The sequence below is a fragment of the Hoplias malabaricus genome, chromosome 6, assembly GCF_029633855.1.
Source record: "Hoplias malabaricus isolate fHopMal1 chromosome 6, fHopMal1.hap1, whole genome shotgun sequence".
Taxonomy (NCBI): Eukaryota; Metazoa; Chordata; class Actinopteri; order Characiformes; family Erythrinidae; genus Hoplias; species Hoplias malabaricus.
Window position 1 is genome coordinate 31,731,785 of NC_089805.1, and position 23,213 is coordinate 31,754,997.

The 23,213-nt window shown below is 37.2% G+C and overlaps 1 protein-coding gene across 4 annotated transcripts in view; it reads right to left on the reverse strand.

Annotated features, from left to right (window-relative positions):
* Positions 1-23,213, reverse strand: part of clasp2 (cytoplasmic linker associated protein 2) — a 47,429-nt gene that overhangs the window by 20,998 nt on the left and 3,218 nt on the right. For all 4 annotated transcript variants that reach the window (XM_066674055.1, XM_066674056.1, XM_066674058.1 and 1 more), the window contains exons 2-14: positions 22,287-22,365; positions 21,395-21,498; positions 21,075-21,166; positions 19,191-19,266; positions 18,676-18,773; positions 12,302-12,372; positions 6,148-6,294; positions 2,317-2,393; positions 2,053-2,145; positions 983-1,128; positions 632-767; positions 232-302; positions 84-143 (exon numbers count right to left, since the gene is read on the reverse strand). In XM_066674055.1, coding sequence (XP_066530152.1) covers positions 84-143; positions 232-302; positions 632-767; positions 983-1,128; positions 2,053-2,145; positions 2,317-2,393; positions 6,148-6,294; positions 12,302-12,372; positions 18,676-18,773; positions 19,191-19,266; positions 21,075-21,166; positions 21,395-21,498; positions 22,287-22,365 — 1,250 coding nt within the window. The remainder of the gene's footprint in view (positions 1-83; positions 144-231; positions 303-631; positions 768-982; positions 1,129-2,052; positions 2,146-2,316; positions 2,394-6,147; positions 6,295-12,301; positions 12,373-18,675; positions 18,774-19,190; positions 19,267-21,074; positions 21,167-21,394; positions 21,499-22,286; positions 22,366-23,213) is intronic.

The window sequence follows — 23,213 nt, forward strand, 5'->3', positions numbered from 1 at the left end:
AGCAAACATGCTCAATGTTGTTAACAGTGATGGCTCTCAACACAAATGTCTTATGCAGCACTGGCATAGCAGCACTGGCATACCTCTCTAGAGAGTGTGTCTGCCACTCCTGCAGCAGCAGGTCCAGGAACTCATAACAGCGTCTAAATTGGTGACAGAGAGTGAGAGAGCAATGAGAATGTGTTCAGATTAGTGCTGAATGTAAATGTTAAGATAGAGATAGTGTTTTACCTCCTCACAGCCACAGATTTAGAAGTGCAGTTTCCTGTGATGAGAGGAATCAGCCGTGGCACATGAGTGTGCTACACAGAAAGAAATATATATACAGAGTCATTACAGCATGGAGAACCCTAGTGACAACATTCAAAATCCTGTTTTTAGGAAACAAATTAGTCATGTTTGAATATTTTTACACATTGCATTTTACATATAAGCTGTGTATATTCACTCTCTCTATATACACTTTTTAAAAAAATGGAAATTTAAGAATTAGTCTGCAAAGTTTTGCATTTATTTTAAAAACCTTTTTACCACCCAAATTATTGTAATATAAATATTGTAAATGTATAGACTTCATAACATTTTACATGTTTTATTATATAAAGCACTTTAATAGTTATGATTTTGTTACCCTTATAATGATACGGATTGCTGCTGTGCCAGAAGTGGCCATCACTTTAGCACAGTTAGGAATGAGATTAAATAGCACAGGGACGATGGCCTCTGCTCCATGATCAAATTTATTCCCCAATATTGTAGATAGGTGTCTGCAAAAAAAAAAAAATATATATATCTTTTAATGCACACAAGTTGAATTAAAAAAAAAAAAAAGTTTTTCTTACATGACACAATTAAACAAGTCAATCGCTTGATGTTATTCCAAATTTCGAAGCACTCAATTAGGTGGCCAACTGAAATTGTCTAAACAGGCTGGGCAAAGAGTCAACTGAGCACTTCAGTGTAAGGTCTGAAAATAACTCACGCCACAGTGATGCAGGCCTCTCGAACCACCTGCGAGCGCAGGTCTTTAGCAGACAGCTTAAATGCTCCATCCAAAAGCCGTAGGTGCTGGTAGAAGCAGTCGTAATTGCTTGCCCCAGCAACGAGCAGAGAGCGAATCTTCTTCAACTGAAGTAAGGATGAAAGCGAGAGGGGGAAAAAAAAAAGGTTAAAAGGACAAATGTGTGTATGCAGACATAACAGAGACCAAAACGTAGATATAACTAAAGATCCCAAAGCACTAAATGACAGTCTTTGTCAGTTTCTGTGGCCTAGAAAACTCTGACCTCAGTCTGGCCACAGCTCTTTCTGAGGCATGAGCTTAAACATCTACTCTGCTTAAGATATTCCCATGGGAACATGGTAACCCTGTGTAAAAAATGTCACGCATACTCTCCTGCCTACTATTGTCCTCAAGTGTAGATCATATTGAAAGTGTGGGCTAGTGGTAAGTTACTATAACAAGTTCATATTATACAGTGCATTCGAGAGCATAACGATTCTGTGGCCAAGTAACTAATGCTGTATACGTCGCAAGGTCATTAACACCCAGAAAAGAATGTACACCTATAGTTCCTTTCAACATTAAGGTTGGGATTCATCTGCAGAATAGCATATTCTGGGCTGCCAAGAGGAGAAGGAGAGTATTAAACGAAAACACTGGCATATACTATATTAAATTTATTTGTATTTATTCTAATATTAGTGTGTTCAGAAATAAATAATTGCTACAAAGTTCTTTTTAAATACAACTTTCTCAGATGCCTAAGACTGACCAAATACTGGTGTAAGATAAATTACAACATCTGTCCAATGGTTTACAACCAATTTTTTTCCACTAATAATATCATGAATACCTTATTTATAGAACACATTTGAAGACCACAAAGCCACCACAAAGTATATATATATATATATATATATAAAAGAAACACTGCTATTAAAGCTACTCAAATTCCCAACAGTCCAAAGTGTAAGCATGTGCTTGTTTCGACACAACTTTATATTCTTGTGAGAAACGTGTGTAAGTATGTGTGAGAATAAGAAACTCACTGCAATAGCTCTCTGATCCCAGTCATGTTTATCATCAGAGCAAATCTCTCGGATTTTGTTCAGATTATCCTCCAGGTCTCGTGAGGAGTAGATCTAAGTGGAGATGTAAAGGGGAACCAACTTACACATCATGCACGTTTCTTATCATCGTTTCATGCAAACATTTCCTACAAACATGAAAAAAAAAAGCTGCTGAAGATCCTCATTGTTGTTCTGTACTTTTAGTTATATGTAGGTATGACTTCATAGTGTGCAGCCAGTCACCTGAACAGTGGGGACATCTGTGAACGATTTAATAAAATCCTCCTCATCTACAGCACCAGCTCCTTCTTTAGACCCACCTACACAGAAAACACACAGTGCATTCAAATAAACAAACCTGTAATTACACTCCCACAGATGAAAATGCAAGATCAAAACAGTTCACTATTAGTGTTATTTTTTATGTTTGGGTTCATGGGAGTCATCCCTGAAAGCTTATTTTTTGCATCATGATCACTCAGAGAGAAGTGACTGACGGTTGCTAATGTTTCTATAGCAACTGAGCACACTGAGCTGTTCCTATGGAAACCACTGCATAGCCAGGGAAAGGGAGGGGTTCCTGCTATTCTGTGTGCATGTCAGTGTGTGTCATCTGGGGGGGCTGGCTGGAGGTCTTTGTCATTGTCAACTGTGCTGTAATATGTTCTATGATTGGTGGGGTAAAACACAACAAATAAAGGCTTAATCCTCTGTAATCTGATTTAAACCGACACCATATTTCTACATGTTCAATGCCTACCGCAAGCACTGCTAAAGCAAAAATGCCAAAACTCTGCGCCAGCAAATACGTAAGCACATACACACAGGCACACACAGCTTTTAGTTGTAATGGACATTCTGTCTGCACATTATGAAGCTGTCAATCACAGGTCCCATGGGCTGGCAACCCCTGAGTATAGACGGGAGGGGCAACAACACATGGGGAAGAGCTAAAAAGTGTCTGATCAAAACATCAGCTTCAGAACCTTCCTCATCAAACCTGAGGGAATCCTGTGTCAGGGAAATTCTGATGGACATTTCCCCAGTTAAGAAAGCCACTCACTGTAAGCAAAAACATCAGTTGCTCCTTAAACTGCTGTTACTAGACATTGCAGTTGCAAATAAGAAGCCTTATATTTGAATGTGGAGGCTTTATAAACTTGAGAATATCTGTAGCTCTGAGGTAGGAAAGTGCAAATAATACGTAGAAATTTGTGTCTCAAAGCAAACAAATCCAGGGCTTTCTTTAAAAGCTAAAACAGCCCAGTTAAATCTGAACACTGCAAATACATTTCCTGTCCACACCCTCTACTCAGTGAAATACTCTCTGTATCTTTTACTGAGCAATAGAATGTAGGCAGATGCCCATAAGGCTTCAGGGGTCATGCCCTCAGGCATTCCCCATGCATGTCACTCAAGGGCACCAAGGCAGGAGATTATAACCTGAACTAACCTTTACCCACAGTTTACAATGTAGTGTTCATACAGCTATAAGACAACAATAGGTCTATTTAGGGATACATAGATTAAAATATTGAAAAAAAAAAAATCAATGATTTTTATACATATAATATTTTCAATATTTCAATATACATTATTTACTGCATCTGTCACTGACTGATAGTCATTACAGGGCACGGCTGTCAGTTCATTACGCTCGATTTTATATTTAGTTTAAAAATATTAATTGCATCAAAGCCAAGAGGTTTAGATTTGCTAAAGAAAAACAAGAAACATGGCCTCACATTTCTCTGTGTTTTTTTTATTTTTTTAGCAGAATTATATAGCACTGACAGAAAACATGAAATATATTGTGATATACATTCTGGCCATATCGTCTAGCTATATGTATGAATTATTTTGATTACTTTACAACAAAATTAACTTCACTTTGTGCTGGCTAACATGCTTTAAGCAATCTAAGGCGTATCTAGTACTTTGTATTAATCGAAAGTTTTATAATTACATAGTTTACAAAGTTTATAAATAATTACCAACATTTACTTTTCAACCCAGCAATATATTCTTTTCTAAAAATAATAATAAAAAAGGCTAGACTTGCCTGCATGCTTTGAGTTATTTTCTAGGTTTACTGTAACTGTATCATCACTGCCACACCATAAAGTTTTGATAAAACTGAGTAGAAGAAGCTCCACTGAGAATTGCTATTGACTGATCTTAAGTTACTTTGGAATGAATGCATATCAGCCCACACAATATAAGTATGGGCCCACAGCTTTGCCAGTGTTCATGTAAAGTTTCTATTTAGATATTGTTGAATTTGGACGAAATGGAAAAAAATTATATCACAACATATTTCTTAATTTCAGTCAATACAATTCTAATAACGATAGGAACAAAAAAGCCACGGAAAATCTTCCAAGAACTTAAAGCAACATTACATCAGCAAATTTTTTTAACTAACTTTAAAATCAAATGCTATGAACTGATGGCAGCTCCCTGTAATGACATCAGTCAGCTGTAAATAATATATAGTCCAGACCAATGCTAAATATACATAAAACAACATCCTGAGGATTACTGTAGCACTAATCAAACACTTCCAATAATCTACATAGGTCTACTGTTCTACTGTTGTAAATCACAATCTATGAGCTCTTCTCATCTGGAGCAGTATATTTGTTATATTCAGATGAAGAGCATAGTATTACTGAAACTGTCAAATATTTTAATTCAGTATTATATTTATCTACATTAAAAACTGAGGTCAAGATTCAATTCTTTAAGATTTTCAAAGATTTCAGACATTTGAGTGTGCATTAGCACAAGCTCCCATCTACTCACCTCTGTTGTGAAGTAATCCAGTACCTAGTCATATGTTATAACATATTAATAAAAATTCAAGTTCTGATCACTTTTCAACACTTCCTCATCATCTTTCATAGATGCATAAAGAGTTGAGCATATAATCTCTGAGAATATATGAATAGCTTCTTGTCTCCAAATCACCATATATTTTGACTTTTTAAATTAAAAAGTTCAGCATTTGTGGGGGGTGTCTGCAAGTTCTTATTTTTATTTGAAAAGACTTTTCTTTTGCACCTATATTGATTTTTTGGGGCTGATATGATACCCAATATTTAGCAACTTGGTGTAGCCAATACTGATATTAATAAACGATAATTTTCTCTACTTTCTTAAAAAAAAAAAAAAAAGCAAATTGGATGAAACCAAAACAAATTTTTATCATAGGATTTCATAGGCTAAACTTCTCTTCAGTATTTGTACATTTATGTACTTTTTAATTTTATCTTAAAGTTTATTAGGAGTAGTTAATTTTTTCCTTCATCAAAGTTTTACTGATGGTTCCGTATGAATGGTTTCTAGAGGGGTGCTAATAAGTGCAGCACCGGGTTTGTCTGGAGAGAGAAGGAGAGTGTGACTGAATGTTTAATCATTTTTATTATGTTCAAATAAGAATTTAGACGTTGAATGACTCAATATTCGTCTTTACGTGATTTAAATAAGTAGGGTTCCTGCACTGTGGCGGTTGAGAGTATTTTTCTGTCATTTAACTTGCTGTGTTTGTGTCTGCACACTGTTTACACCACTGTCTGTTTGTGTGTGCACTGAGCCTTATTCGTTTTTTCCCTCAAAACGGACAAACTGACAATTAAACAAAAACCTATCATAGCTACAGTGAACTTTAATCTCAGATGGTGTTCTCTGCAGAGACCATGAAAATCTTCCACACAGCAGATGCATTTGTGTAGTTACTAGCACAAATAAATGACAAGATATTAGTTATAATATCAACTAAAGGCCACTGGCGGCTGCATTTTCACAAAAATAAAACTTCCACATTTTTCTTCACACAGCCACAGATTCTGATCAGTTGCTGTATTAGCACACTATTAAATGGACTTTAAAATCACTATGCTAGCATCTGGACACTTTTACAAGACTCTCTGAAGAGATCATCAGCAGAAAGACAGGAATGCAGAGGGATTGAATACTTTTCAACTTCAAACTGTGACTTTTTGAGTCCCCTGTCACTGACACTGGCACAAACCTATAAATGCTGAGATAATGCCAGGGGACTCTGTCACTTACCAGCTTTGGTGGCTCCTGTACCACTGGGTTTCCTGGAGCTGCTGGCTGAGTCTCCAGGTTTCTTTGGCACTTTCGGCACTTTAAAAGCTGCCTGAGCTGAGGAGGGCCGACTACCATCCACAGAGTCATCATCATCAAAGCTGCGATCTGAGAAGGAAAACGAGGGCAACTGTTAAATATCGACACAGGAAAAGACAGTAAGGATCAATTGAATCTTGGAAATGCAAACTCAATACTAGCTCCATTACCACAGCAAATGAAGACTAGCATATCAGATTTTTTTATTATAATACTATACCAATTTGAAAAGGCATAAACAACAAATACCCATTACATATGAGAACAACTATTTTAAAACACAAAAAATAAAGCATAACCAAAAACTACAATCCTTCATAGGCTTTATTGATTACTGCAGAAAAACAGAGATCATTAATGGGCATATTCTAGTCTAGACTTTGTTAAAACCAAAGAAAGACTAGAAAAACTACCTTTGGATAAATGTCATCTTATGATTTACACTTCACACTTGATATTATAATTGAGCTAAACAAAGAGAACTGCCTCCATATCTCAAAACAACCCCCACATCCACCCACACACATTCACACACAGCCTGTACAAGGCAAACACAGCCAGTGGAATGCAGACATCTTGTAGCTTTAACAACCGGTGCTTCACTCCAGAAAAAAAATTAAATATCTCCATAGCAACAAACCCTGGACAACACCCTTCAACATCCAGTAACATTATGCACTCAGACTACTGATGTACATTCAGTTACACACCCTCAAGGTGCATCAAAGGATCACTCACAGTCACAGATGCGTTTGCAGATGAGGCGCCTCATGCCTGCTGGCTAGCGCCACTCGCTCTCTCGTATCCGAGGCAACGCCCAAGCCAGCCCTCACATGACAGCAGGTCTCAGTGACAAAAACCCCAAAGAAAACATGAAGAGACCCAAAGGAGAAACCACCCTGCAGCCTGTCAGCATTATCCCTCTCTCACCTCTCTCCTTGCTTGCTTTCTCTTTCAGCTACCTCCCTCCCTTCTTCCCTCCCTGTTATTTCTCTCTTCCTCTTGTCCCTTCACCCCTCCTTCACAAGGTGTTCATAGAGCCAATGAGAATAGTGATGACATCATCTTTTAGCAGCCAGTCAGCTTTGAGATCTGAGGATGCTTCTTGAATGTAAATGAGCTCTTTCTGTCTGGTGAAGCTAAGCTAATTAGCATCAATACCGCCATCTTGGCGCGCACACACACACAGATGGGGAGCCACGCCCCCAAAGAGTACATATAGCCTTTGGTAGGAGTGTATGTATAAGAGTGGGACACGGAGAGGGAGAGAGAAGGGAGGCGGGGGATGACCCCATTATTACAAAGCCAAGGGCTGTCAACATTACAGAGGCTGATCCCACCAGCGGCCCATGAAAAGGGCTCTGTGTCTCAGACTGTGGCGTTAGCGTTATTAGCATACAAGCATAATCTGCCTTTGTCTGGCTAGTGGGTGTGTCCAAATACACCAAATGATGAAAAGAAAAACAGAAAGCAAGAACGAGGGTGAGGAAGAGAGTGATTAAAATGAGAGTGAGAAGACAAGAAAGTGTGGATAGGCTAAAGAGAAGGGAAGAAAGACCGAAAGGAAGTGAATGGAGCAGGGCAGGGGAGCAGGCTCTTCTCAAAAGGCCGTCTCCATGGCGACAAGGGGAACCCACATCCCCTGTAGAAGTGGGATTCAGAAAGCAGTGGGCAAATCAAAGCTAGTTCAATTTCACTGGTATATAGAGCTAACTTATTCATATAACAAATCATTGATTAATATTACACTTAATACAAAACTGAAAAGAAAAATCAGCTCAGAAAACACACTAAAAACTACAGTGGGAAAAAAGTTCATGTTCAAACAGTAAGCCCTGAGGAGCTGGAAAGGCAAGAAGAAAAACCCTTTAACACAAAACATCATCACAAAAACACGAACGGTACTACAATGTAGCTTCAGAATATCAGAATATGATGTTCATCATCTATCAAGCAAACCTCACAAATGACACAAAACACTGAAAATGCATCTTATTATGTGATGTCCTGTTCATTTACTGCTGCATCAAGTGTCTGTAGTAGTGGTGGGTGTGTATTTCTCTGTTGCCTGTGCTGTAACTTAATTGGTAGTTTAAGCTGATCTGTTTAATGAGGATTAGAGAGGAAGTGAAGTCATCTGCCAAGAAACAAACAGTAAATGCCTATATAACTTATGCATCTAAACATGCACACCTAGGACCTTTTAAGGGGGGGGGGGTGTTTAAATGCAAATTAATTTTTCAGTGAAAAATAAAAATACTACCTAATAAAATGTAGTTGTGGTAGCATGATGGCCTGAAAAACAGGTCATGCTCTTCTCTACAGGGACAAACCCAGCAACGCAGAAACCAACATGTTTACAAAATGAGCATACACATATACTCGAATATTACTACATAGATTAAGCTCGATAACGAAAGCTGTCCAAGTTCAATATTCAGGCATTCTGAGGTTTTTTATTATTATTTTTATTTATTTAAATTACAAACCCTGAAAAATCTAAACACGCTTTCAGTACAAAAAAAAGCAATGACAGTCCTCTTCATCCTGCTCTTTCAATAAGCTGATTTGTACACTTAGCCATATGCTCTAACCAATTTGACATCTACACGCATGCAGAGAGCAAACATTTCAACAAACAAAGCATGCAATTTGACAAATCACCAAAGCAAATAAGCACTCACCATCTTCATCGTCACCAACAGCCATGGCTACACTGCTTCTGTGAATTGGCTTTCACTCTCTTTCCCCCGTTCTCCCTCTCCCTCTCTTTCTGTCACGCCGTGTCAGGGAAAAGCAGTGACAGGCACAGCGCTCTCTTACCCTCTCCCCCTAACACAGCTAACTGGGCAAGTTCACAGAATAACTATGCCTTTTCAACTCCCCTCACATTTGCTGAATACAAGATCTAACGCAGAAAGCATACATAAATTCAAATACCAAAAAAGAATAAACTTTTATATTAAGTTCCTCAAAGATCCAGACATGTAAATAAAAACAGAATGCAAGATGTACACATTATTTAAATACTATATTTAAGTGAAAACAATGCAAAGACAACACTTCAAACGTTAAAACAGATATTCTTTGAAAAATATTTGCCCATTTTTAATATAATGCCATAGTGCTGGGCGATAAAACGATATCGATATATTTCATGATTAATTTTCATTCAATAACAATAAGCTTTGGGTTATAGAGCTCGATAAATCTTAATTTCTATTCCCAGTTAACACAGCCAGCTGCACGCTATCTAGCTAGTATACTCATGCTATTACGGTAAAGGAACAGGCGACCGCATGAACGGGAAGGTAAACAAGACTATAATAAGTTTAATTCAAGCACTTGTGTATGTATTAAATATATAAACATTTATATTAAATATGTTCGCTATGTGTTTTGGGGTGTATTTTGTTTGGTATGGCAAACCCCTGTCGGAACACAAGCACAGAAACTTTCCCTCGCACGCAGGGAGAATCCGGTGGGTTTTTCTTCACTCAAAGTGTATTTTCCTCCCAGGAAATGTTTTCCGTTTTTTGCGAGAGCACTGTTTGTTGCCTGACATGGTTTTCCTAACACTAAATTATTTTCTCTCCTCGAAAATATTTAATTGGCTCAAATGCCATAGATCAGGCTGCTTCTCTTAAATAAAAACTCCCAAGGTTGGAATTTTTCCACCTGGGTATGCTTCGGACCCACCCCGTCTCTGAACTTGTTAAGCAGTTAAAGGCAGTGAATGAATGAATGTGCGAAACTGAAAACCTTCTAGCTTTCCCACTGTTACAAGCACCAAGTAGTGATCGACCGATATGGGTTCTTTGATTGCCGTTGCCGATTTTTAGACAGCAGTAGTGGCCGATGGCTGATATGTAAAGCCAATATTCCCATTCCATGAATAACTACAGGCTTTATCATGATTTATTTTTACAGAAAAACATATTTGTAAAAGACACAATTTAGAGGTCCTGAAATATATATGAAGTGGTCAAAAGCTTATGAAAACCACAAAAAAATGTAGGCGCTTGTTTTTATTTTTGGGGGAGGAAAAAAAAAAAGTTAGTGACTTAGTGACTATAAACTGAAGAGTTCATGAGTCCCATTACTTTTTTCTTTTTAAACTTGTGTCTCCAGGGGTCTACTGCCATCAGATAAAATTTGGAGTTGATACCTCATACTGATTTGAAGCTTTTGCAGCTGGAACAGACCTCTCCAAGTGTCTCCAAGTGTCTCTTTAGATCCCAAGCTCTCCATAAGGAAAATAATTACTTTTACTGCAAAAATACAGTGTATATACCTTGTCTAGACCTAATGTCAACACCTTAGTGTTTTTCTTTACTTTCTATGAGAAACTAGTCTCCTGTCCGTCACCAAGTGGCCATTTACCCCTCACCAAACAGCAAAAACCCTTACTTATGGTGTGTTTTATTCTGATCTACTGAGTTTATTTCTGATGTTTACACTTGTTTCTCACCGACTACAGTGTTCCTTTAAATGACTGACGTGTTAAAAGGCGAGAGCTGCACTCTAATTGGCTGTAGAGCAAGGCAACCTCCCCCACACCCCTGCTGCATTTAAATGTCCTCAGTGGGGGAAATGTAACTAGTAAAAGACATCTAAGCTTTGAAACATGTTTATTGACTTGATTATTGTTTGCGGAGCTTGTGGCTGCCAAACAGAACCGTTCGAGTCTCTCTCGCGGTGTCTGGGTCTGGCGCTGAAAATATATCTGCTCTGCTGCGTTTGTCCCTCCTCCTTGGGTGCTGATCGTCCTAACTCTGCCCCTGATTGGTCTACAGACTTGATCGACATGTTGTTGGAAAGCTGTGCGCATAAGGTATGCGGCAGTGACATGGGTCCACGGGGATCATTTTTTAATTATTTTTTGAAAATGTGTACTATTTTTTGGCCAGTACTCTTGACACAAACAAGAGGATTACTCACGATCGGTTTGACGGAGAGACTCAGATTTAGTCTCGTTTTGAATGGTACTATCTAAGGTAAGCGCTGCTTTGCTAACTTTGTGTGAGCGTTCTTGTGGGCTCTTCAGGCTTCGAGAAGCAGTGGTTTTGTCATTGATGAGGAAAAATTGATGAGTTTGGAATACAATTATTTTTCGGCTTTAATTCCTTTGATTAATTTTCACTCCATTTAAATCGGCAGATGCCAATTTTATATTATATTATATATATATATATATATATATATATATATATAAAGCCAAAAATCAGCCATGATTTCTGCTTCTTTAAACGCTTGAGGTGGTAATGCCCTAAGAATGTTTTCATAACATAAGACAAATATATTATTACTTTTATGAGGTAAGGAAATGTTATTGTTCCTGTGAAATCTTTCCGTGTGAATTTGAGTAATATGCATACTATGTGTGCATATATATGTTGTAATGAAAATCTGGGGTATTCAGTCTATATTTTTAGAAGCATGTCCTTTGTCACAGTGTGACAAAATGTTAATATCACGATAAATATAGAGATTGATCAATATAGAAAACCATATCGTTAAAATATATATATATATATATAAAATATGAAGTTATTTTGTCTTTTAAAAAATATTTGCTAATTTTAAATTGGATTCCAGCAACAAAAAAATATACATAAGTAAACTATCATGCTCATGCTTTTCAAACAATCTACAACCCCACAGGAAAAAGTACACAGCTAGAATCAACACATTACACATTAGGGATGTGTGCTATTTCAGAGTATATTTGTTGCAGGATTAAATAATTTATTCTCTTTGTGCCATCAGATATCTTCCAGATCATATTCTGCCAATACGTTTTCAATACTGATACCTAGTCCAGGACATCACTTATTAGAAAAAAAAGCACCATGAAACACAAAAGTACCCACAGAAAAACCCACAAAACCAAATTTCAATAAATCTAGTTTAATAAAAGTTTTTAGCTACTGATTTCACAGGTAAAAAGAAATGCTGACTTGTACGTAAAACTAAACATTCTCTTTTAATGAGGTGTAAAATCATGTGATTAACATGACCTTAACCAGAGAATAAGACCAATTGGCAACTACCAATAATGTCAATGCTGCCTTACCTTGACTGAGGCTGAGAGCCATGTTCCCAGAATTCAACACTTCATCAAACCGGCTCAAAATAGTCTGTAACCTGTAAATCAAACAGAACAGGTGTCAATATCATAGTGACAGACCAAGATTATATCACAGTTGTTTCTGAATGATGTGCTACATCTAAAATTTAACTGTCACAAACAAACTAACCAATTCCACAAGAAAACAAAGATTAAAGTGTACTGTATTACTGTCATCAACCCTACAACCCACACAAGTTCAACAGATGAAAACAAAATAGATTTAAATACTTTTAAAAGCTGTTCAGAGAACAGACACTGTGATAAAAGCATTAAAAAGTGTAACAAGTATACTTATCATTTATTCTGATGCATTTAACTCAATATCTCTGTATTCCTAATTTGATAGAAAATCTATCTATTGAAAATGCTCTAATGATTATATTAGCTATGTTCCATACATATCAAATTAATGGTTGACAAACAAAATCTAATTTGGAAAATATAATTAAAACTAGTAACTTGGCTCTTGGTGTCAATCAGTAAAAAAATATCATTAATACCCTGATACCTCTCCATCTCACATCATCCTCCAATATCCCATATCCAGCAAACACCCTTAGCTAGCTCAAAGACAAGTCCATTTCACACAGACTAGGAACCAGTCATGAAATATTATTCACACAGTCTAAATTGAAGTTTGAGGGAAAAATCAATGTACTGAATATCCATCAGAGTCACATATGGCTCATGAGAAGACCATGCAATAAATGCAATGATATATTTAAACACAGTCGTGTCATTTAAAGAGGGCTTGTTGGAAAAACTATGATGTCAAGTAAGATTAAGTTACAGAATGCGAAATGAACCAAAGATATTCCTGGATCAAAATACAGTAGCTAGAAAAATCTCACTCATTAAAGACATCAACAAAAATGCAGAATAATTTAAACAATGCACTGATTACATTTGCATTCTGATATCTTCAAGCTGGGAGAAACTGTGCTGCACAGGAGAGGGACATCGAAAATGCAAAAAGACATCACAAAGACACAGTAGAGTGTCTGTGTTAAGGCAAAATAACAAACCCCACAGGCAATACCCAAACAGACAAAAGTGAAATAACAGCTGATACTTTGCTGCCTGTGTGCAAGATTTGATGCACACAGTACATTCACAAAAAACACTTCCAAATCATTGTTCAAAAAAATGATTCTACAAATATTTTGTCATAACAGAATGTTTCTTCTGAGATATAAAGACATGCTGTGGCTCTTCACAGCAGCAAAACAGGACACTGCTCTTCTTGGAATCCCTTACTGACAGACCAAGCAGTAAAAAACTACACACAAAACCTCATTATGTCTGATTCTCAACTCACAGCACCCTCCAGACTGCTCTACGAGATCAACAGCTGTATTCCATGTATTATAAATTTGTTTCTGCTAGGACAACACATTATACCCAAACAATAATTTCGCAAAAGAAACTGATGAAATCCTTCAGCTGCCCTGTGAGAGCACAATGAAAACTCACTATAAAAACAATAATTATCCAAAATTTGATCTGGAAGAACTGCTTAATACACCCTGCAGGGCAGAACAAGTCACTTATAGCTGGTGCCAACATAGATATTTGAAGTGGGATTCTACGTTCTAACAGTGACAAAGCTGACTGGCAGAAGGTAATTCCAGATTAGCACAACACCTTTCTCTCACATGCAACACTAGCAGTCTCAAACATACCTCCCAGAAAAAAGGGGCAACATTAGTGAATACATTCACATTACTGCCATCCTCATTTTTAAAAAGCACACTCACATTCTGCAAAGAAAATGCAACTACAAAACTAGTGGTTTTCACAGCAGTTTGAAAAACTCAAGTTAGGAACAGTCTCCCAGGCACATCGTGGATTTGTTTTGTTTTAGGGGAACATGGCACAGTGACAGACCTATGGTGTTGTGCCCAATCTCATCTCCCCATCCTAATTTCACTTGTCAAGGTCCCTCGAAACCAGGTAATGTGAAATCAGGATGGCCGGAGAAGAGAGAAAAGTAAGCTATGGGTTAACATAGCTGATCATCTTGTAAACACATGCCGTTCAGTGTGGCTGTAGAAATGTGCCAGTTTATGCTCTGTTCGACTTTAAATGGTGCAGCAGCTCATGGTGTAATAATATTCAAGTGCTTTTCCCCCACATTAAATTGTGAAGTTGCTCCAAGTATCTTTCCACCTTAAACAGAGCTTGATTCTGCCATGGCGCCTTAAACGGTTTATATTCAAACACATTTTCCTCTGGGCTCTAGTAGCCTTTTGAACTAATCAAGCCTCTTAAAAAGGGACCTCAAATTTGCCTTAAAGCAGATGTATTTCCACAAAAACAAAATTGAAGTTACAAATGCTGATTATGCGTTAATCATATAACCTACCACAATGATTACCACCTTAATCTCACATGATGACTTTTACAGCTTTACAAAACAAACAAAAAAACATGAGTGCGGAGAGCTTAATGTTTACGTAGGTTTTGTTGTTTAAACTTACTTAAATAAGTACATAAGGCTACTAATTATTGTTTGTGTTGTTCAATATAAATCATTTATAAAACATAACAAAAACTTATTACAGTGCTTTAAGTTTTCATGACATTTTAAGAATTGTGATAAAGCTTATAACCATGTTACTTTTGGCCACTACAGTCATTAAATTTTCATGCTGTCCAACGTATATGATGGTGCTTTTTCCAGATATTTTGAGGATATTTTATTAAATACTTTAAAATATTAGTTTTATATACTTAATATATACATACAATCTACCAAGTGTTTTGTAGTTTCTGGAAAACTAGTACGTAAAATTTAAAAGCTGCTTTGCAACATGCTGTTTTTTTTTTTTTTTAATACACATTTGAAAATTAGAAGATTATGGCATATCACATTATTGCATATAATATAGGAGACTGTTGCATTCAATTCATTTATTAAAAAATTATTAATAATAAAAAATATGTATTATTAAAATAACTGAAAAACACTTTTACACACTGCTTATTAGGTGTATGAAGAAATGTTAGGATTTTTTTTTTTTTTTTTTATAAATCAGATAATGAGTCTACTGGGCTGAAACATGCTTAAACATTTCACAGGAATCATCACAGCTCTTCCCATTAATCTGAGATATGAATTAAGACTGATAAGATCACATTTGGATGTTTATTTAATCTGATATCCTTAACGATGCAAAAAAATATGAATAAATATTCTAACCTTATCTCAAAACGTAAAGCTGACATAATTTAAAATGCAAGAGTATGTATCGAGAAAATGCCTACTGTCAAATGTACAAACCCAAGGTCTAACAGGCAGGGTTTGGAAGAAAGCAGAGATGCTGACAATTAAGATTCTGCAAGGAACTGCAAACTATAAAAGCTACCTATAGCTTTAAAGAGAAACACAAAGATAATGCATGCTAATGCATGATACAAAACTCAAACCACAGACAAAAAAGTCAGGATAGTGTAAGTTTCTACTAACAATGTGCATATAGTAATACACATAAATAATGTATTGGATTATATATATATGTGTGTGTGTGTGTGTGTGTACTAAAGGGCTATGTATCTTAAATTATCTCAGTCTAGACGGATCAGCCATGTTATTTTCACATACGCAGAAACGTGTGCACACAGTTCCCGTCTCTCCCTTTTTTACTGCAGCCAACGTACAATTCTTCCCCTTTGTGTCCAAAATGGTGCAACAACACAGAAAGAAGACATGAAGCTTTATAGAGGGATAGAAAAAAATAGATATTAGAAGAAAGGAACAAGCTTAACGAGCACGAAAAAGCAAAGGAATCCTGAAGGAAAGCAGGAGAGACAGCAGAACGAGAGACAGAGCATTAATCCCACCCACCTGCACAGACATCTTTAGCTTCCTTTTGTGTCCGAGGAGGTTTGGAAAGACTGTTAATTCCTACAAATTACCATGCATGTGTGTGTGTGAGCACAGGGCAGAGAACTGCATGGCAGTATGTGTGTGTGTGTGTGACAGCCTAGGGATTCTGTTCCCCTTTACATAACCTCTTGCTTGGAACAGACAGCAGTGGGAGGGGCTAGAGCTCAGCTGCTCAGAGACAAGACGACTGAGCCTGCCCCTCCCCCTCAAACCACACACGCATGTTGGTATTACCAGCTTTGTAAACTTCAAGAACTCCTCTAATACTCTGAGTAATGCTATGCTTGCACCTACCTCATCTTAATTTTGGAAAATAAAAAAGAACTTTATCCTTGTTTTCTCCTAAGCTCCTCAAACTTCAAGAGCAATAATGCTAGATTATTCAGTGCTCTCTTAACCAGTGCTAAGTGGGGAAATTTAACCTGACAACACAGAGCTTGTAAACTGAAAGTTTACAATATATTCAGCATTAGGCATCAAACAAATAAATAGTTGTGCTGTTCTTTTTGTTGGAGGAAAATCCATGATCTTTCAGAATTTCTATATAAATCACACCCTGAAATTTGCTCAAAACATCAAACGTGTATTTTCACCAAACTACTCAGCCATAACTCTCACACATTTGTCATACTTTTCTGGCATGCAGAGAACATAAATTCTCACAAATATCAAGCATATGCAGACAAACCTACTGGCTCTCTTCTATTCCCTACTCTCTCCATGCTGTCCTTCCCCTCCTTCACCCTGCTTCAGCTGCCCCTCAGGCTGCCTCACTTGTTTTGACTGACGCGTTCCACAGGCCTGCCTTTCAGTCTGTAACCATGTCAACAAAATACATCCTCTCTCTCCATTTCTCTATAACCCTCTCTCCGTCAGACACTCTTACACTCACACAGGACCCTTGAAGCCAGTAATAGGCGACACACAAACACGCCTAGGGTTATCCACCCTCCTCTCAAGCCCTGAGTAATCAGATATAGTCATATCAGTATGATGTGATGCAACAGAATTCCACAGGGAAAATGACGAGGCACAAACAAAACACACCAGCAGTCAGAACGCTCAGAAGAGTCGCAGCCAGTCAGAGAATCGTCCTGGCATTACTGGATCTCTCCAGAATACAGAAGAATTCCCTTAAAATGTACAGTAAGTAATATCTAAACAACATCCACATATTAATTAATTTAACAGGTGCGGAAACCCACATCCAAGTCTCATCACAATTGTGTTGATATCAGTCCTCTAGTACAGAATATTTTCAAACATTCCCTTCATGTTTCTAACATGCCTCACTGCTCAAAATAAGAAGCTGTTGACCAAATCAAAAATAAATTAACTTTGCTGAGCGCATGTTAGAACATGTGTGGTTGTATATGTAAAACAATTATAATAGTACAGCGACATTAGACTTGACAAGACAACGAAGTTGAAAGAAAGAGATGCACCGCTTGAACCTGTACGAGCAATCACAGAAATATATATATACACATTTTAAATGAATATTGCATCATGAAATGTGTTCATGTGCTGTTTGGAAATTTGGGTTTATCATTTTTTTTTATTTATAAAGTGCATTGTTCATTACATTTCATTGAAATGCTGCAATAAATGTTTTAACAAAGTATTGCATGTATAATATATAATAATAACGTTCTTTCAAGATCAGCATAGATTGTAATAAACAGCAGTTTAGAGCAAGAGATGTCATTGTCTTTCATTAACAAGCCCAAAAAATGATCTCTTTCTGTAAATTCTGCTAGAGTCCAGACAGGCTCCTGAGTCACTACAACCCTGAATTGGATAAGCGATTCCAGACAATGAATCAATGTAAACTCTGCTAGTCAATGCCATTTTTATTGTCTAGTTTTAGTCCTCCAAAGGCCACAGTTTGAAAGTTGAATCGTTAGGAGCGCATAGAGGGACTATTAGCACTACCCTCCTGCTCCCTTGTGGTGTGGAAATGTCTCAATGAAGAAATAAAAACAACCATATATATATATATATATATATATATATATATATATATATATATATATATATATATATATATATATATATATATATATATATATATATATATATATATATATAGTAGACTTGAATATTTAGAGGAGGATGCCCATATTTGCAAACTCTGTATTTGTTAACTATACTGTCCAATCAGAACCGCTGCACATGCCCAGACTGATAAATGGAATAAATATTTATCAGTGTTGCTACAGAATAAAAAAATAGACAAACTGATTCATAATAGTATTTGTTGGTAACTAAATAACTCTAACAAATGTTTATTCATTATATCGATAAGTTGTAGCAACACTAATTTATCAATATCACAAGGCAACTGTGTGCCCATATTTGATAGGCAAAAAGTTATAGACACAGTAAGAGAAAGACTGAAATGAAAAGAAAACACAAGTATACTGACCGTGCAGCTGGAAGTCCTCTCTTGCCCAAGTCTGCTCTTACTCGCTCTCCCACATGTCGATACACCTCCACTAGTGTTGATATGGCAGTCTCCCGGACCTGGAAGGTACACAACACTTTCAACCAAATTCAACCAACCATCAAACATATGCATTACAAACATATGCAGCACATGCAACCATGCCAAATGCCTTACTCACTCCAAATAACCCTACTGAATGCATTATCTGGAGAGTAGTGATGTGCTCTCTCATTCTCGAGCCCCTTCCATCTGCCCCTCTTTTTATTACTTAACATCTTCAACAAGCCTCCCACATGCCAGAAACCAGCACTCACTCTCGCTAAGTTTATGGGATGTTGTTCCCCAGCATGAGCTCTTCCTACACTATACCCTTACCATACCCACAACTTTTGTGTGTAACTTGTTGAACTAGCAGAGTCTCTACATTGGTCTGCTCTTCACAACCACAAACAGTATAAAGAATGCAAAGATCAATAAAAAAATTAAATACATACTTGGGGGTTCTGGTCTCCTGTTAGTGTGCACAAAAGAGGCACAAATTTACTCAGACTCAATGGCTGAGCACCATACCTGAAAGAGAGAAACGGACTTACAATAATTGTTTCAGAACAGAAAGGTAAAAAAAAAAAAAATATTTTTAAATAGCACGTGATGAATGTCCACTGATTTTGAAGTGTCTGTATAATTAGATGGTTAAGAATGGTACAAAGCAAATCACAGTACACATTTTCCCTCACATCATATAGGTTCACTGGTCACTTCAAATAAATAAAATATGTTTTTTGTTTTTTTTTGTGTTCATGGCCCCAGGTCCACATCATGCTCATTGCAAAGACTGAGGTGATTCAGTGTGCTTTTGCAGTACGTTTCTATTTAAGATTAAGCACATTCTAGAATGCACAAATACAAATTAAACACGCTAATGTTCACACTTCAATGACGGAACCAAGGAGGAATCCCGCTATGGATGATATACTATAGCAACACAATAATGGGTTACAACACAAGGCACATTTCTGCATGCCTTTTTCTGAGCACCTTGTAATGGTAAACAAAGAATCACTGTCTTAACGTGACTATTGTGAGAGTGAAGCCCACAGGTAAGAGGATTACCTCAGCCTGTAGGACTCCTGTCATGACAACATCTCAGAGTGACAATGCGGCAATGTGTGCAAGACTGTGTCTAACACAAGAGCTTCAACTCTTACAATATACTATGTACAAAATTGGTGTCAGCCATTCAATAGATAAAAAGCAGATGTGTGTTGGGGGGGGGGGTCAAAAAAGAGCTAGAGTAGAATGTTGATATCTTCAATATAATTACAAATACTGCAACTTTATTACACTGCCTTATCCCAAATCCTCAAAATCTACACTCTACCCAAGTCCGTGAGATTACATGAATAGATCTCTTGTCTAAATAAAATCCCTAGACCCATGTATGTAAGCCATATGTTCTGTGATTTTAACTTAGGTACTCCATGTGTCTAGTTTGCAAAGCTTAAAGGAGAAATGCAAAATGATATCAAAACAATAAGCCCATAATTGCTTAAAAATATTGCACTGTGCAGATATATTTATCATAAATGTCATGTTGTGGCATTAGTACACAATTTGTCAGTACATCTCTAGCTGCAAGAATATAAAAGTGAAAATGAGAGTGAACTTCAGCTGGAGTCACTTCTCTGTTTGGGCAAGATGATAAAATAACTTTGAAAAAATACGTGTTTGTCTGTGATTCTAAAATTCCTTTTACTCCAAACTTAGATTATTTACAAATTTTCATTCCAAGTGGCCTCCCTGGAAGCAAATAATTTGCATTATGCCCTTTATGGCCAAGACGAATGCTGCAATGAGACAACACACTGGCAGCGCAGATATCCTTGGTAGTAAACATATCTGTGTGTTTGTTTGTCTAGAGAAATCTACAGAGACCTACTTCCATGATTTACTTTTAATAGAAACACTTGCAATTAAAGGGCACAGCAACAAATATGATTTTAATGTTGCAGGACTAATTTTTGGTTGTGATATCTGGTCTAGCTGAGCAACATTTTTACATCAGCTTGTAGGTAGTTACATTCAACACCACAACTGATGCCAGGTTGTTAATTTTGCAGTGGACATACAGATTTGAGCGGGCATATGCTCCAGATTTTCTGAGCATTTAACTATAATCACACTGCACTACTATATACATATATTGAATATAACAATGGAAAAAGCTTACTACATGGCATATGTTTAAGATAAAAATATATTTTTATATATTAAAAGTAACATGCCCTGGGTTTTGGTGAGTACTACCCCCTGGTGGTGCTATCAGAGACAGCAAGTTTGTATGTGTGGATGCAGCCTGAGAGTGTCAGGGGACTCACGCATTGAGTGTGGCAACCAGGCACAAACACAGGCCCTCTCTACTGCGGAAGTTCTTGTGTTTAAAGCCAGGGAATAACCTCTCCCACACATACTGCACAGAGACAGAAACAGAGAAAAAAATGATTCACTGCATGTACTGAAACAGGAACTAACAAGTTAGAAATAGATGATGGACTTCTAAATAGCTGCATGAATTACTGTCACAGGTTACAGAGAGAGAAATTAAGGCACACGTACACTGCAGAGGATTTATGATTTGCATAGAGTACTGTGTTGGGACAGTGAGGAAAAGTATAATGAGAGACAAAAACTGATTTACCATGGGAGTGGCTGCCTGTTCCATCAGTTTAAGAATAAGTGTCTGTGCCTGATCTCGAACCTGATCTTTACCATCACCCAGACGATCCACTAATGCAGGGACCACTGAGAGAGAGAGAGAGAGAGAGAGAGAGAGAGAGAGAGAGAGAGAGAGAGAGAGAGAGAGAGAGAGAGAGAGAGAGAGAGAGAGAGAGAGACATTAAGTATCTTATCTCATTTTTGTAGTCAGTGATTTTAGAGAGAAAGTATGCAACATATGTGCATTTGACGAGGTGCTCTATTGCTAGTAAAACAAGTGGTTTCCTTGGTAAATAAAAGGGAGGGGAGCTGAGACAGCTGAGAGAGGGCCATTCAAATAAAGATTATGTCATCTTACGAGTACTGAGTCACTGTGATATTCCCCTTCATAACTGAGGCAGCTGTGATTAAAATGTCTCCTTTTCAGGATGTTTCTGAAGAGATAAATCTCAGTTGTACTTGACAAACTACCAGCTACACCGACATACATTACTGATGTCATATAGTTTTGCATGAGGATATGACACAACAATATTTTGAGTATGATTCTAGAGGACAGTGTGTGGACTGCTGATTCTCAGCCAAAGAAAACAGCAGCAGTGCTGACAAAGAAGTTTGTAGTTTTACAGGTTTTTTTTAGCCTTCCTATGTCACAGGAGGGATTTCTGTATATGAATCAGAAATTAAATAAGCCTTAGCTTTTCATGTTGAGTAAAGCAGCAGCTAAAAAGCAGAATATGTGTATAATGTAAAGCCTGTATTTTACTGTTAAAGAAACCCAACAATGTCACATGTTCAGAATACGAAAGGGGCTTTAGTGACTTATGGCGCATACAAGACAAAGGGGAATACATGAGTAACACACATTAGTTTACCTGTGCCTACATATCCTCGGAAGCGTTCACTCATCCGATCGACGAACGCACTCACAATATCGATTCCCAGCAGTGCAACCTAACATCAAGCAAAGAAAAGACATCAATAGAGAATGCAGACTCATCAACAGCTTGTCTTCTCTTGCAAAAACACACATACACACACAGCTGAAACACACACCCCTGTAAACTGAACCACAGAGAAGCCTGAAAAAGCAATACTGAAACTCTCTTTGCTGTTAAGATGCTAAGAGAAATTCCTGTGAATAGCATTCCTGATGTCTTTCTGGATGTGTCTGTAGACACATTATACCTGGAAGACTGTGTGTGTGTGTGTGTATTTGAGGGTTTTGGTAGGATTGCTGCAGTGTGTTTCTTGGCAGTGCAGGATGGAAGTCCACATTCCAGAAAAACAATCAAATATTCACTACATCCCAAGAGCTCCAGTTATGACCTATTTTAGTCAAAGCAGCCAAAGAGATTCCTGAGAAAGAAAAAGGTGGGCAGGAGAGCAAAATACCTAAACATATTTAATATCGTTGCTGTACAATAAAATTTCCAAATATGGTATCACTATAATAACAGCTTTACTGGAGAAGCAGTTTGTGTAACTGTAGCTGCATTACAAAGCCTAGGCTGTGGCCAGGGTAGGACATGTCCTATGAACACTCCTTAGTAACCTAAGTCAGACAAATGGAACGGACTAAGGAGGCTGCACCGTGATGTCACCAGTAAGGTCTTATCTACTTTGAAGCACTAACATGACTAAGTTAAATGTGTTTGCTTATTAATATTATCATGCAAGATAATACTATTCACAATCTGCAGTCAGCCTGCGTCTGCTTATACATTCATACTTCAACCTTAAGGATTTAAAATTTAAACTGGGATTCAAAATAAAATACTGCTAAATAAAACATATGCTAA